This window comes from Camelus dromedarius, chromosome X, assembly GCF_036321535.1.
Source record: "Camelus dromedarius isolate mCamDro1 chromosome X, mCamDro1.pat, whole genome shotgun sequence".
NCBI classification, from domain to species: domain Eukaryota; kingdom Metazoa; phylum Chordata; class Mammalia; order Artiodactyla; family Camelidae; genus Camelus; species Camelus dromedarius.
The window spans coordinates 1,106,268-1,120,549 of NC_087472.1; the positions used below are offsets into that span (position 1 = coordinate 1,106,268).

The 14,282-nt window shown below is 52.8% G+C and overlaps 1 protein-coding gene across 2 annotated transcripts; it reads right to left on the minus strand.

The window, feature by feature from the left end:
• Positions 1 to 7,210: 7,210 nt before the first annotated feature.
• FAM50A (family with sequence similarity 50 member A) lies at positions 7,211 to 13,810 on the minus strand. 2 transcript variants are annotated; one of them, XM_031446208.2, is made up of 13 exons: positions 13,612 to 13,810; positions 12,321 to 12,405; positions 12,122 to 12,221; positions 11,740 to 11,885; positions 9,501 to 9,577; positions 9,307 to 9,388; positions 9,077 to 9,138; positions 8,710 to 8,786; positions 8,343 to 8,397; positions 8,119 to 8,167; positions 7,952 to 8,022; positions 7,731 to 7,841; positions 7,211 to 7,623 (listed from the first exon to the last, which is right to left on the minus strand). In XM_031446208.2, exons 1-13 carry the CDS (start codon positions 13,720 to 13,722, stop codon positions 7,615 to 7,617), a joined length of 1,035 nt encoding a protein of 344 aa, XP_031302068.2. In that variant the 5' UTR covers positions 13,723 to 13,810; the 3' UTR covers positions 7,211 to 7,614. The 2 variants fall into 2 exon arrangements, with proteins under 2 accessions (XP_031302068.2, XP_031302069.2); XM_031446209.2 differs by having other exon boundaries at positions 9,322 to 9,388; positions 13,612 to 13,808.
• Between the last annotated feature and the right edge of the window lie 472 nt (positions 13,811 to 14,282).

Genomic DNA, 14,282 nt, shown 5'->3' on the forward strand with positions numbered 1-14,282 from the left:
TAGCTTTTTAAACCTACATAGTTATCAAAGGAATAAAGCCAACCGCAAAATAAAAATCAACAGAATGCAGTAATCCAATCATAAAGGACAGTCAAATGGGCTTACACGTATTCAAGAAATTAATTATCTAAGTTATAAATAATAAGTAGTTCATTTCTGTCCTTATTTTTAGATTCCACATGTAAGCGATTATAATTACTATAGGCTCTTACATAATCACAGTGTGACTATCAATGTCTGAAATGTTGCTGTTGATACAATAACATTATTTAATCTATGCTCTTACTCAAATGTCATCAATTGTGCCCATAATGTCCTTCATAGCTTTGTTTTCCTGATCCAGGATCTAGTCTAGGATCCCACGTGGCATTTAGTTGTCACGTCTCTTTGGTCCCCTTTAATCTGAAACGTTCCTCTGCTTTTCTGGGCCTTGCATGACATGAGCCTTTCTGTAGAGTGCAAGCCAGGTCTGGTGGGATGTCCTCACTTTTGGGTTTGTCTGCTGTTTGCTCATGGTAGGACTCGGGCTGTATGGTATCGGAAGGCTGCCAGGCCATCTGGCCAGGAGGCTGGGCCCACTCAGTACTTCTCATCAGGAGGCAAGTGTTATCATTTTGTCCCTTCGTTGTGATGTCAACTTTGATCATTTGGTTAAGGTGGTGACTGCCAGGTTCTCAAGTGGACAGTTACTGTTTTTTCCCTTTGTAACTAAAAAGTGATTTGTAGGAAGATACTTTGAAACTAGGTAAATATTCTCTTCTTCATCAAAATGTCACTCAAACATTGATAGTTCTTGTCTGAATCAATGATTACTCTGATGGTTACAAAATAGTGATTATTCTCCCTCCACGATCGCTCCCGCATTCGTTCGTTGGCATTCTGCTGTCAGGGAGTGTGCCTCTGCTACCTATGTACTCCCTATCACTGTGCACTCATGGAACTTGATTTTAATCCATTATTGCTAACTGTTCATTTTGATGATCAAATTATCTTGTACTTTTCTTGCCCCAGCCCTGGACTCAGCAATTTTTCTAAGGAGCCCTAGTTCCCTGTTAGGGAGCATAATATTTAGAAACCAAGCCAGCGGTGCTCATTGCTACTGGAGAGTGTCATGCTCTTAGGCACTATCAGTGGACATAGCTAGGATGTGTATGTATGTCCGTGTGTGTATACACACAGGTTTTATACAGACACACACACACAGAGGTCACGTATATATACATATACATATACATTTACATATACATATACATATATATATACATACATACAATCCTGACTACATACTGATACCTCCCATCCCAATTCCACAGCAAAAGTTCCGAGCCCTTCCTTAATTCCCCAGTCTACATTTGTATCTCCCTTCAGCATTAGGAGACCTGGCTTGCAATATCATCAATATATTCACTCATTTGTTTAATCCTCCAATAATCCATAGAGAGCATTTTCAGGATAGCAAATCCCGAGGACAAACAAACTTACCAAGAGAGGTTTGTGATTTCTTTACAAGATTTTTGTTGTTTGGTTTCTTTTGTCTTAAAACTACAGGCATAAAGTAAAAAATGCTGTATTTAAACGTTGCTTGGGTAGCTTTTTTTTTTAATTGCCCTTTAATACAGTTATGTTATTCATTTGAAATACACTTGGGACTGCTGTTTGTAATAAATTTTAGCTTCCCCCCCATCCTTTTGATAATTTTTAGTATGTAAAATAGTAACATGTGTCCAGAAGTCAAAACTACATAAGAAGAGACACCCAGGTGAACATCACTCCTTCCTGTATCCCTACCACCCGGTTCCCTCCCACTCCTTAAGGTAACCAATTTCATTAATTACCTTCTTTTTCTTTTTTCCTTTTAAAATGAGCTTTATTGGGGTATAACTTGCAGATGGTAAAATGACCACACTTTAAATGTACAGTTCAACGAGTTTTGAAAAATTTGTACCTCTGTGTGAGATATAGACCTTTTCCATCAGCCCAAAAGCCCCTCTGAGTTCCCTCTGCAGCCCTGGCCCCTGCCCCTGGCCCCACATGGGTACCAATCTGCTTGCTGTCACCAGGAAGATGGTGAGCATCTTTTCTCTTGCTGTTGCCATTCCTGTATTGTCTTTTGTGACATTGTCTATTCAAATCGTTTGCCCTTTTTTAAAAATTAGGATGTGTGTCTCATTTTTATTGATCTGCAGGAGTTATATGTATGTGTGTGTGTGTATATATATATATATATATATATAAACATATTCTGGATACAAGACCTCTGTCATAAAAAGATTTCTTTCCTCCAAGCCAGTGGCTTGTCTTTTCATTTTTACAATAGTATCTTTTAAACAGCAAAAGTCTGGATTTTTGCTGAAGTCAAATTTGTCAACTTTTCCTTTTATGGTTATTTTTTGTATCCTGTCCAGGAAAACTTGGTCTAGGCCAAGGTCACAAAGATTTTTTTCCCATGTTATATTTAGATTTTTTTTTTGAGTTTTAGCTTTCACTTTTAGGTCTACAACCCATGTCAAGTTCATTTTTCTGTATGGTCTCAAGAAGGTGTGTAAGTTTCCTGTGGCTTCTGTAACAAAGTCCCATGCACTGAGTGTCTAAAACTTCTCTCTCAGTTCTGGAGGGCAGAAGTCAGAAATCAAGGGGTGGGCAGGGCCATGCTTCCCTCTGCAGGCTCTAGGGGAGTAACTTCCCTTGTCTCTTCCAGCTTCTGGTGTTGCTGGCACTCCTTGGTCTTCCTTGGCTTGTAGACACAGCCCTCCAGTCTCTGTTGTCACATGGCCTTGTCCCTGTGTCTGTCTCCCCTCTTCTTGTAAGGACACCAGTCATATTGGATCAGAGCCCAGGCTCCTCCAGTATGATCTCATCTTTTTTGTTTGTTTCTTTCTCTTTTTAAAAAAATTTGGGGGGGGGCAGGTAATTAGGTTTATTTATTTATTTTTAATGGAGGGACTGGGGATTGAACCCAGGACCTTGTACATGCTAAGCACATGCTCTGCCACTGGGATTTACCCTCCCCCTGATCTCATCTTGATTTGATTACATCTAAAAAGACACTGTCTCCAAATCAGGTCACTTTCACAGGTACTGGAGGACAGGACTCCAACATATCCTTCTAGGGGACACAATTCATCCCCTAACCTCAGGGTTAAAGTTGATCTTATCCATACAGACATCTGCCTGCTCCAAAACCATTTCTTAAACACCAAAAATGTAAAGACTTTTTTCTGGACTCCTAATTCTATACCTGTTCATGTGCATGCACCACGCTGCCCTGACTGCTGCACCTTCATAGTAAGTTTTGAAACCAGGTAATGTGAGCCCTCCAACTTTGTTGTTTTTTCACTTTTTTATTTTTTCAGAGGGAAGTAATTAGTTTTTTTTAATTATTTATTTTTAGAGGAGGGACTGGGGATTGAACTCAGAACCTCAAGCATGTTAGGCATGCGCTCTACCACCAATTTATACCCTCCCCCTCCAACTTTGTTCTTTTTCAAAATTGTTTTGGATATTCTAGGTCCTTTGGATGTCTATATATTTTGAGGATCTTCTTATCAATTTCTACAGAAAAGCATGCTGGGATTTGTGGTAGGGCTTGCATTGAATTCATAGATCACTTTGGGGCGTGTTACCATTTGGAGGCAGAATTCAAAGATGGCCCCAAGTGTCCTGCCTCCCAGCGTACAAACCTATATCATCCTCTCCCTTTGAGGCAGAGCAGAACCTCTGCACATGATGGGACCACACTCCCATAGTTAAGTTACTAATCAGCTGACTTTGAGTTCATCAGAAGGGAGAGCCTCTGGGTGAGACTGCCCTAATCAGGTGAGCTCTTAACTGAGACTAGACCCTTCCTAAAGAGGGAGATTTGAAGCATGAAAGGAGGTATGGTGGGCACCAGGTAGCAGGTGGCCTCTAGGAAGTGAGAGCATTCCCTGGCCAACAGCCAATGAGGAAACAGGGACCTCAGTCCTACAGTCACAAGGAACCTGAATTTTACCAAGAAGCTCATAAGCTTGGGAGAGGACCCTGAGCCTCAGATGAAAAGGCAGCCCAGCCGATCCTGATGGCAGCCTCATGAGATCCTGAGCAGAGGACCTAGTTACATCATGCCCAGACTTCTGAACTACAGAAACCATCAGATGATAAATGTTTTGTTTTATTTTCACATAGACGCTGTGTCTCTCATGTTTATTTCAATCTACTAGTTTTTGTTGCCATTGCAAATGAAATATTTATTCACATTCCATTTCTTGGTGCTTTTCACTAGAGCAGAAAAGGCTGGGTTTTTGTTTTTGTTTAACATGCATCATATTCAGTCACATCTAGCCACTTTACATTCCACCCGTGGCAGAATTCTAGAATTCTGGTGCCCCAATCTTGGCAGCATCCCTGCTGTCTGATATGACAGGGTGCTCCCAGCTCATCCTGTACACTTGCCGGCCTGGCCTGGGACCAGCCACATCTCCAAGAGGCACTGGGTCTTACTGGTAGGAAATGGTCTTTAGGGACCATAATCTGGGGTCTGCGGGTGGAAACGAGTGTTGCTTTAAACTGCTGAGTTTTTGTTAGTCAGATGGCAATAGAAACCTAATGCAGTCATCCTGACAGTATTGAGTCTTCCGATCCATGAACATGGAATGTCTTTCTGTCTGTGTAAGTATTCTTTAATTGTACAATACCACTTGTATGAAATTTTCAGAGGAGGTAAATCTACGCAGACAGAAAGTAGATTAGTGGTTGCCATGAGCTGGTGCGGGGTGGTAGGTGTCATAAGGAGAGACTAGTTAACGGGTACAGGATCTCCTTTTAAGGTGATAAAAATATTCTGGTAGTAGACACAGGTGCTGGTTGCACAATACTGTGAATGTACTAAATGCCACTGAAATGTGCATGTTTAAATGGTTAATGGTTATTTTTATGTTACGTCAATTTTTCCTCAGTTGAAAAAAAATTAAAAATAAAAAACAAAATCCCACACTGAGATACCACATGTCCCAGCTCAGGTTGCATATGTCCCCGCATGGTGAGTGGCGGTAGTACCTGTGGGCATAGCGCAGGGGAGCCAGGACTCTCTCACCTGGTGGTGGGGCTGCCAAATGGGGGAGAGCACTGGGGAGGGGAATTTGCCAATATCTGGAAAATTCTTTCTGTGGCTTAAAGAAAACGAGGGGGCTCTGCATGCACAGATATGGAGAGACACGTAGGAGATTTAGATGTATTGCTAAGTGACAAATGCAGTGACCCAGGCACTACCTCTGACCTTCCTCCTTTCCTCTCCTCCTTCCTCCTTCCCTCCGTTTCAGCCCTGTTCACCTCCAAGGAGTGCACCAGTGTCTTCACAGCTGCTATTCTCACTGCCTGGAACAACCCTCCCCCACTCTGGAAAGCCTGACTTCTTGTCACTCCTGTTGGCTTCAATGTCACCATGCAAAAAAGGCCTCTTCATCTTGCTTGTACATTTTTTGTTTCTCTATTTGTGATTTACATCCACACTCATGCACACCCACCCACCCAGATGGGAACACATGCATATAGACACACATGTGCACATCTCTGTACACTGGTCCCCAGAAACAGTGGCGACCACTGACTGACCTGATGACCTCCTGGAGTCCTAGAGCATCAGATAATACCCATCCCCACAGCTCCTTTTCTCTGCACCCACCCAACCTCTCCTCTAAACTCCACATTCATGTGGATTCAAGGTCCCAAGGAGAGGGTCCCCAGGGGGAGGTATAGCTCTGGTAGAGTGTGTGCTTAGCATGCACAAGGTCCTGGGTTCAATTCCCAGTACCTCCATTAAAAAATAATAAAATAAATAAACCTAATTACCTCCCCCTTCAAAATAAAGTAGCAAAACTAAACCAAGGAGAGGGCCCCTAGCGCTAGACAGTCCCTCCTGGCAGAAGCTCTGGCCTGTGCTGGCCTCTAGGCATGAGGCAGGATGCCCTAGACCACCCAGTGCTGGCAGCCAAGCAGAACATCTGCCCCACCACAGCCCTTCCTTAGGATCAGAGGCTCCTCCCTTGGGCCCCCCCCAGGAGTGTCTTTTCTGTCCCTTCAATGGCCACAAGGAAGTGGATCTTCTTCCCTGACAGTCCCCTAGCCCCTCGACCCTGATGCGAAATGGCTCCCTTCCTCCCACCCTGACCTACCAGCAACTCAGGGTTGCTTTTAAACACCAGGCCCCTTCCCTGCCAGGACCCACAATTGGGCTTCAAGGGGCTTGTTTTCCAGAAATCGTCCGCCACTGGGTGAGCCACCTGAGGGGCTCCCTTCACCAGGAAGCCTGCTCTTTGGTGGCTTCTCAAAGAGGGCAGCAGGAGGTTGGCACAGGCCAGATGATCCCTTCTCCAGGTTTCCTGGAACCCAACAAAAGGCCCCATTGAGGTCCTCAGAGTTGTCCCCAACATCCAGGACCTCAGGTGAGGCTTGGCCACCCCTCTCTGCTATGCCCCAGGCGCTCTGGCATCCCATCCCCTCTCCCACATGACCACAAATGGTCCTGCCCTAGATGCATGGTGAGGGAGCTGGAGTGAGAGCTCTTATCTGCCAGACAGGCCTCCCTGGGCCCCAGGTGAACAGGACACAGGGCCCTGCCCACTGGAGGAGGAGGGCACAGGAGCTGCTGTACCCAGCAGGGCCCACCACCGTCAAATCTGCACATTTGCTAGGGAGGTGGGGCTAGACTCAGAGCTAGGGTGCACCCCGCCAGCCAGGGCCTGTCCCCTGTCCCCTGAGCTAGGTGTCAGGCAAGGGGAACTGGGGGAGTTGACTGCTGAGGTGGGGGCAGGAGGCAGGGGCACGCACCCTCAGGCCAGATTCCCCATGTGGGGCTGTGAGCACAGCCAGCCTAGGTGGGGTGAGCAAGCAGTGAGTACAGGGCAACCACCATGCCTTCCCGGGCCGTCACCGGGGAGAGATGCTGTGGTGGGGGACATCGGGTGGCTGGGAGCCATAGGACAGCCATGGCCCTTGTGGAATGGGCAGCTCGGAGACACAAAAGGAGCCCAGGGGCCCGGGAGGGAGGCCCGAGGAGGAATGTCCCTCCTACCCACAGTGATGAACTGCACCACTGTGCCCACGCCCCTGTGAGGACCGGCTGCCTTGCAGATGCCCCCTCCTACCTCCACAGACTCAGTTTCCCATCCAGTCCCCTTCCACCCTCCCACCCCTGCCAAAAACAGTTTCTTGGAAGATACAAAGAGCAGAAACATCATATCATTCCATTTATGTGAAACTTCCAGAACAGGCAAATCCATCCAGACAGAAAGTAGTCTGGGGGTGCGAGGGGCTGGGGGGTACTGCTAACAGATGTGGGGGCTCCTTTTGGGGTGACTCACAACAGTGTGAATGTACTAAATAACCCTGAATGGTACACTTGCCAGTGGTCAAAATGGTGAATTTCACATTATGCGAGTTTTATCTCGGTAAAAAAAATTTTTTCAATGAAACAGTGCAGGTGCTCCAACTGACATGGACGTTTCTTTATCATAAAAGAAAAAAGCAGTAAATGACAGCACCGGGGCAGCAGATGATCGGCCCGTCCTGTCTCAGAGAGAGGGCCAGGCGCCCGGAGTCCTGGAGCCGCGGGGAAAGGGGGACCATGCACCTCCACCTTCACCGGATCTGTGGGGAGGAGCAGGGGGTGTCGTCTCCGTCTCTGGTCTTCTCCGGGCGGCGCGCCAAGCCCTGGCCAGGCTGCCTCCCGCCCACAGCTCGAGGGGCTTCCTTACCGTGTACTTGTCCCACTTCTTCTCGGGGTCGTAGGGCTCCCAGCGGCTGGCGGGGAAAATGTGCTTGTTCTTCTCATACCAGCTCCTCAGCACCACCTTGCCTGCGTGCGACTGGGGAAGGGAGAAGGGCCAGGCTCTGCGGCTCAGGGCCACCCAGCTCAGGGCCACCCGGGGCTTGCCTTCTCCTCCCCAACCCGCCCAGCGCCCCCGCACCACAGTACCTCATCCTTCTCCACTGTGGCGTCGCTGAGCAGCCGCACATCGTCGTGAACATCGAAGTTAAAGAGAGGCCCTGCAGGGGAGAAAGGGTCAACCCACCCTCATACCTCTGCCCTGCGAGGCTGGGGGCCAGTTTCGGGGAAGGGGGGGCTGCACCAGGCGCACTCACCACTCTTTCCTCGTGCCTTGGTGACAATGAAGTCGTAAAAGCTGTGGTGCTAGGGGCCAAAGGTGGGAAAGTGACTACTGATGACCCGTCTCAGCCTCTCCTGCCCGCCCACCCACCCAGAGTGAAGTGGGGGCTCTCCCTCAAAGCTCTGAGGCACGCCGAAGCCTGTGACCCTCCCGCTGCCACCCTGCCCTCCCGGGGCTGCAGGAGGAGAAGGGACTCACGTGGGGTATGATTAGGTCCTCCTTGATGTACATGAGCTGCTCCACTCCTGCTGACCTGAAGGAGAAAGGCAGGAGGGTGTGGAACAAAGATGCTGTGAGGCTGCCTGCAAGGTCCGGTGCACCCGGAGCTAGCGCCCCCGTCCTCCACCTCTGGGCTAGAGAAATGGGGCAGGTGCTCCCAGCTGAGGTCCCCATGGTGAGAGGGATGGAAAGGGAGCCTGACCTTCCTCGCAGGAGCCCAGCGCCCAGCATGCCATGAGCAGCAGCCACCACTGCGGTCTCTGGCACCAGGACTGAGACCACAGCTGCAGCCGCCAAGGGCCCCGTGCACACACTCAGACACGCCCAGACACGCCCAGGCATCCACCTGAGCTCACTGAAGTCTTTGCGTAGGATCTCCAGCGCCTTCTGCAGGAACTGCTGCATTGTGTTGCCCTTTTTCATCTGCAAGAGCGGCCGGAGGACAGGTGTGCAGGGAACCAAGAAGTCAGGAAGGGAAGATGGAAACCTGGAGAAGGGTTCTCGAGAAGGCAGTGGCCTGCAGGGGTCCCAGAACCCTCATGACCCCTACAGGGGGCCGAGCCCTCTTCCCTGCTCTCCCCAGACTCCCCAGGGGCCACCCACACAAAGGGACCTGCGGGTTTTATCAGGATTGAAAGTCCCTTCCCACTGAATGCAAAGCAGGCTGCACCCGAGAGGCATGTAGAATGGGGTGCAGGCCCCACACCGCCTACCTTGACTGTTCGCCGGTGTCCAGAGCCATCCCAGTAACTGAAAGTGATTTCGATCTCCTCGCCTACAAAACAGAACTGCCTCTTGGCCTACAGACCCAGGGGTCCCTGCTCCCTGCCAGCTCCCTGGGGCTCAAAGCACTGCCCAGAGGACTGCGGCAGGAGAGCCTGAGCCGCCCCCAGCCCTGGCCTCCCGCTGACCTGGCGCCCCAGCGCCGGCCCGCATATCCCACCCAGGGAGCTCTCACTCTTGATCTTCTCCTGCTTGGCTTCCCACTCCTGCCGGAGCTCTTCCCGGAGCCGATTCTCCTCCTCCTGCAAGAGGAAATCGGGCAACGGAGGGAGGCCCCGGGCTGCTGAGGGCACACGCCAGGCCCCGCTCCTTAAGCAAAGGCCTCTGCCCCGCACAGGGTCAGGCTGCCTTTACCTCCCGGTCTCGGTCAGGCAGGAAGCTGGTGTCCACATCTGGGTTCTTCCCCAGTTTCCTCTTCTTTGTGGTGACTTCTGAAGCAAAAGGAAACACAGGAGTCAGCTCTTCTGGGGCACCCTGGACCTTTGTCACTCAGGCCTCAGCTCAAACGCAACCACCCTGGACACTTCTTGGACAGTCCTGGCTGGGACGCACCACCCTCTGCTCCCAGCCACAGTGGCCTGCGCAGTCTTCTTCATAGCACCTATGGAAACCTTTATAAAAAGCACCCTTGGCAAGGAGCCTTCACCTTGGTCTCCACCAGCAAAAGCTGAACAGGAGACGGGGTACCTCGTTCTTCCCATCAGCTATGACCTGGAGTGCCTCAGGGGACGGAAGGCCTCAGTACCAGCGTCTGATGCAGAGAAGGCCCTTTGCACTGAGGGGCAGGGCATCCACAGAGGGGTGGATGCTCAGGGAGGGGCCCCTCCATGCCAGGAGCTGTGCTCTCATGGTCACATAGCTGATGTCTCATCTGCTCCTCAAAACAACCTCCAAAAGGAACGACATTTCTTTTTACCAGGTGAAGAAATGGAAGCCCAAAGTCCCATGGCCACCAGTGCCAGAGCCAGTTTCCCCAGTGAGGATGCAGATGAACTAGAACAGTGATTCTTCAACTGGATGGTCTTGGCACCCTGGACACTCAAACAAGGACCCAAGAAAATGAGAGCACCCACTCCATCAGCTGTCAGAGGGATGGCGTCATGCCACGTCACTTGGCCTCTGGAAAACTCCACCACACAGCCATGAAAACATAAGAGTGCGACAGGCTGAGAGTATCTTAGCACGATTATGAAAACAGTTTTGACCTTGCAGACCCCCCTGAAAGGGTCTCAGAGACCCCCAGGGGTCCCTGCAGCACTCTTTGAGAACCACGGACCTAGAAGATGCCCCCACACACCAGGGCAGGGGTTCCAGAGCCTAGAGAATTTACAAAACTCCCACACCAGCTACCCATGGTTGGGCCCCCAAAACAAAGCTCCCAAGGGAGGAAGCGCTCACAACGCCCCAGTGACATGTGCAGCTCCCGCTGAACGCAACTGACCTGCCAACGGTGATGTTTCAGATGCCAAATGTTGCTAGATACTCACTTTTACTAAACAGTACTAAAGGGAGCCCCGGGTGCTTCCCCTGGGAGGCTGGCAGGCACTTCCTCCTGACAGCAGTGGCTGTTGCCATCAAAGCTATGACAGCCAGCCAGTCCCCAAGCCATGCAGCCATCCCCTGTCTCGGTTCTTCTCCATACCATTCCCTGGCCATCAGGCTTTCTAAACCAGCCCAGGCCTGCAACACACCCTCCCAAGTTCTCAAGTGTGTCCACTCCTGCCTGCTCCGCTTCTGGGCACGCTCATCTCTTGACTGCACACACTCCCCCACCCCCTCATCTCTCTGGGTTCTAATGAAACTCCCCTCATCCTGTCCCATCCCTGTCCTCCCCCGCCCCCATGGGGCGCTTCCTCTGAGCCCTGGGCTGGCCTGGGGCACCGGCAAGGTACACGCTGACCCGTCTGACTCCCACAAGGACAGGGACAGTGGCCGGCTTCTGGCCATCCGCCTCGGCTGGGAGGCAGGTGCACGGCACACAGGGGCCCCATGACGGCTTTGTCCTTGCTCAGCAGCCTTCCCGAGTTGTCCCTGGTGCCCCTTGTTCCATCGGGCAAGACCTGCACTGTCCAACTGATAGCCACTTAATTTCTGCAGTTGTGTCAACTTCCACTGAAATTAATCAAACAGAATGAACAGTCTGGCGCCCTAGTCACACAAGCAACATGCTCAGTGGCCACCCAAACATGAACGTTTCCATCATTCTGGAAAGTTCTACTGGCCAACCTGGTCTAGATCATCTCTTCTCCGCTGTCCATCCTCTGTGGCACGAATGAAGAGCAGCTTCTAGAACCTTCATGATCGGGCATCAGCCTGTCTGGCATCCTCTTGCACTGAAGACCCCACACCCCTGCCCAGAGACGGCATACTGGGTTCTGACGCACTCTGCCACTGAGAGCAAGCCCCCCCCTCAGCTCTGCACACTGCGAAGACGTCTCCCTTTCTCTCCTGTCCGGACTCAGGAGGTTTGAGACCACGAATGCAGCGGTCGATCGGCACTGGGCGGTAGATGTCCTTCTTCACTCTCAAGCCAGGATCCAGGACACAGCTCTGCCAGCAGGGCCCTTCCCTGGTCCCCCAAGCCTGCACTCACCTTCCCTTTCCAGCTCCTCCTCATACATGACCACCTCTTCCTCCTCCTCGCCTGCCTCCTCTTCTTCCTCCAGTGTAAAGGACAGGCTGGAGATCTTCCGCTTGGCCTCCTTCTTGCGCTCCTTCTCTCGCAGTTTCTCCAGCTTCCTGCCAAGGCACAAACGGCCATCACGCACACCCCAACCCCCGAGGCCCCTCCCCTGACCCAGAGCCAGAGGAGTCCTACTGCCCTGGGGCACTCCCAGTTCATCGGCAGGGCTCTGATTATGAAACAGGGTCCCCCCTTCAACGTGCAGGAGCCGCCTGTCCCATCCCCATCCCCGCCATCTCAGCAGGAGCTACATCTTGGGTGGACAGCTGCTGGCTGGGAGGAGAGAACCCACAGCTGCAGCTCCTTCGACTGCTCCTTCTTGGCCAGCTGCTTCTCCCGCTCCTTCACCAGTGCCTGCTGCTTCGCCTTCATGTCATTCAGGGTCACCAGACCTGCGAAGTGAGCAGACATGGGGGTGAGAGTTGGTCACCCAGAGCCAGCCAAGCAGCAGGCCTCAGGCCAGGGGAGGGTACCACTAGCATTCTGCTCACCCACGGTGCTGGACTTGAGCTCTGCCTCCACGGCGTCATAGTGTGCAGAGAACTTCTTGTCAATATTGGATTTCATGATGTTCTCCTGTCCCGGAGAGAGAGCAGCGGCGATGGCCACCATGGAAGTGGGGGCCTGGGTTCTAGTCACAGATCTGTCCCTGGACTCACTATGATGTGATCATGGGAAAGACATTTCTCCTTTCCTTGGTGGGTGGAAGGTTCCGTGGGGGCTGTGAGAGGCTCTTCCAGTGCTGAGGGAGCCAAACGGGGCCATTTCCCCACTATCTCTGGCCCCTGCACATCTCCCACAGGAAAGCAGAGCTCACTCGGTGGCCTGGAGCCATGGGTCCTACCTGCCTTCGGTGTTTCTCATACCCAGCCTTTAAATTGAAGCTCTGGAGACCCAAACCCAGGAGTGACAGGAGGGAGAGGAGAGTGGCCGAGGGGCCTAGTCCCTCACTGAGCAATGTTGCTCTCTCTTGGCCTCAAATGTTGCCAACAGCTTCCCATGAGGCCTCCTGGCTCCAGCCCAGCCCCATCTCGCTTGGTACCACGTAGGTCCCTCTCTGGCCAGCAGCCTCCAAAGAAGGTGGCCAGCAGAGAAATGTACCTCTGGCTGGCCACAGAGTCCACAGAGAGACAGCAGGACTGGGGCACGAGTGTGAACCGAGGCAAAACTGGGCCTCGGTGTGCAACCACTTCCTTGGGCCTGGCTTCCTAAGGTAGGAGCCTGCTCTCCCCTTGCGCCAAGTCTGTGCTCTTTCATGGAGTCTCCCCCAAAGGCCCAAGCAGAGGGCTCCTTCCTTCCTGACTGCCCACCACCGTGGGCCACTCACTGAAGCCCTTAGTGAACCGCTAGCACCGCAGACGCTCCTGCTTGCCTTTGTCCGGTGAAAAGGGCTCTGGAATGAGCCTCAGTGGCCAGAGGCCTGCCCTTCCTGGTATCCACTTGATCTGGGCAGAGGCCTGACTCTCAGGGCTGAGGGGCCAGAAACAGGATGCTCTGTGCCCTCAAGGGTCGCCCCAATGCCAACAATGGAATTACTGACTGTGGCTCCCTCCATTTGGAGGCTTGTCACAACCTAGCTCGTCTCAGCCTTCTGGGCCCATTTTACAGATGAGCAGACTGTCGCCGGCTCACTGCTGCCCCTTGCTGGAGATCAGCGAGCAAGGGTCCCACCCCGGCTCGCCGCCCGCGCTCTGCGCCCGCCGCCCGGGGTCGCGCGGGACCCCGGGGAGCCAGGGCGGCGGACTGCGCGCATGCTCCGTGGCGCCCCGGCCCGGCCCGCACCTCGGCGATCCTCTGCTTCATCTGCTCCATCTGCTCGCGCTGCTTCTCCCGCTTCTTCATCAGGTGCATGGCGCGGCCCGCCTCGCTCGCTGCACCCTTGTACTGAGCCATGGCGGCGGCGGCGACAGCGACGGCGACAACGGCCCGGCCGAATCTCAGGAGCCGCGGCGGCGGCGGCCGTGCAGTCAGCTGACGCCCGGGCCGTGACGTCGGCCACCAGGGTACGCGCGGGCGCCCCGCCCCGGCACGTGACCCCCGGCAGCCCCGCCCCCGGAAGCCAGCCCCCCCCCCCCCCCGCATCCCGCCCCGGGAAACCGGAGCCTGGATGCCGGTCCCTCGTTTCCTTAGTTCCCCATCCGTTTCTCAACGATAACCCCTGGCCTGAGCCTGGGTCCTCAGTCCTACTTCCTCCTGTTGACCCCAGGACTGGGCCCCGGGGCCCTTCACTTTATTGATGTTGATCCCGACCCAAGGTCAGAGCCCCTCAACCCCCTTGCTGCCTCCCCACCTGAAGTCACCACGGTTCCCCCTGCTTCCTTGACCTCGACTCCCCTCCCAAGACTGGGCCCCAGTCCCTCATTTCCGCAGACCACGAGGCTGGGCCTTAGTCCCCTCTCCCCCCTCCTTCTTGACCTGAAGGCAGGAATCCCGCCCCTTTGCTTCCTCCACTT

Bases quoted from the DNA above. Each gene is read 5' to 3' on its own strand.
- FAM50A (XM_031446208.2), bottom strand. From the start codon at position 13,722: ATGGCTCAGTACAAGGGTGCAGCGAGCGAGGCGGGCCGCGCCATGCAC. The intron at 8,787-9,076 runs GTAGGCGGTGTG...CCGCTCTTGCAG, and splicing joins GACACCGGCGAACAGTCAAG to ATGAAAAAGGGCAACACAAT. The intron at 8,023-8,118 runs GTGAGTGCGCCT...TCTCCCCTGCAG, and splicing joins CAAGGCACGAGGAAAGAGTG to GGCCTCTCTTTAACTTCGAT.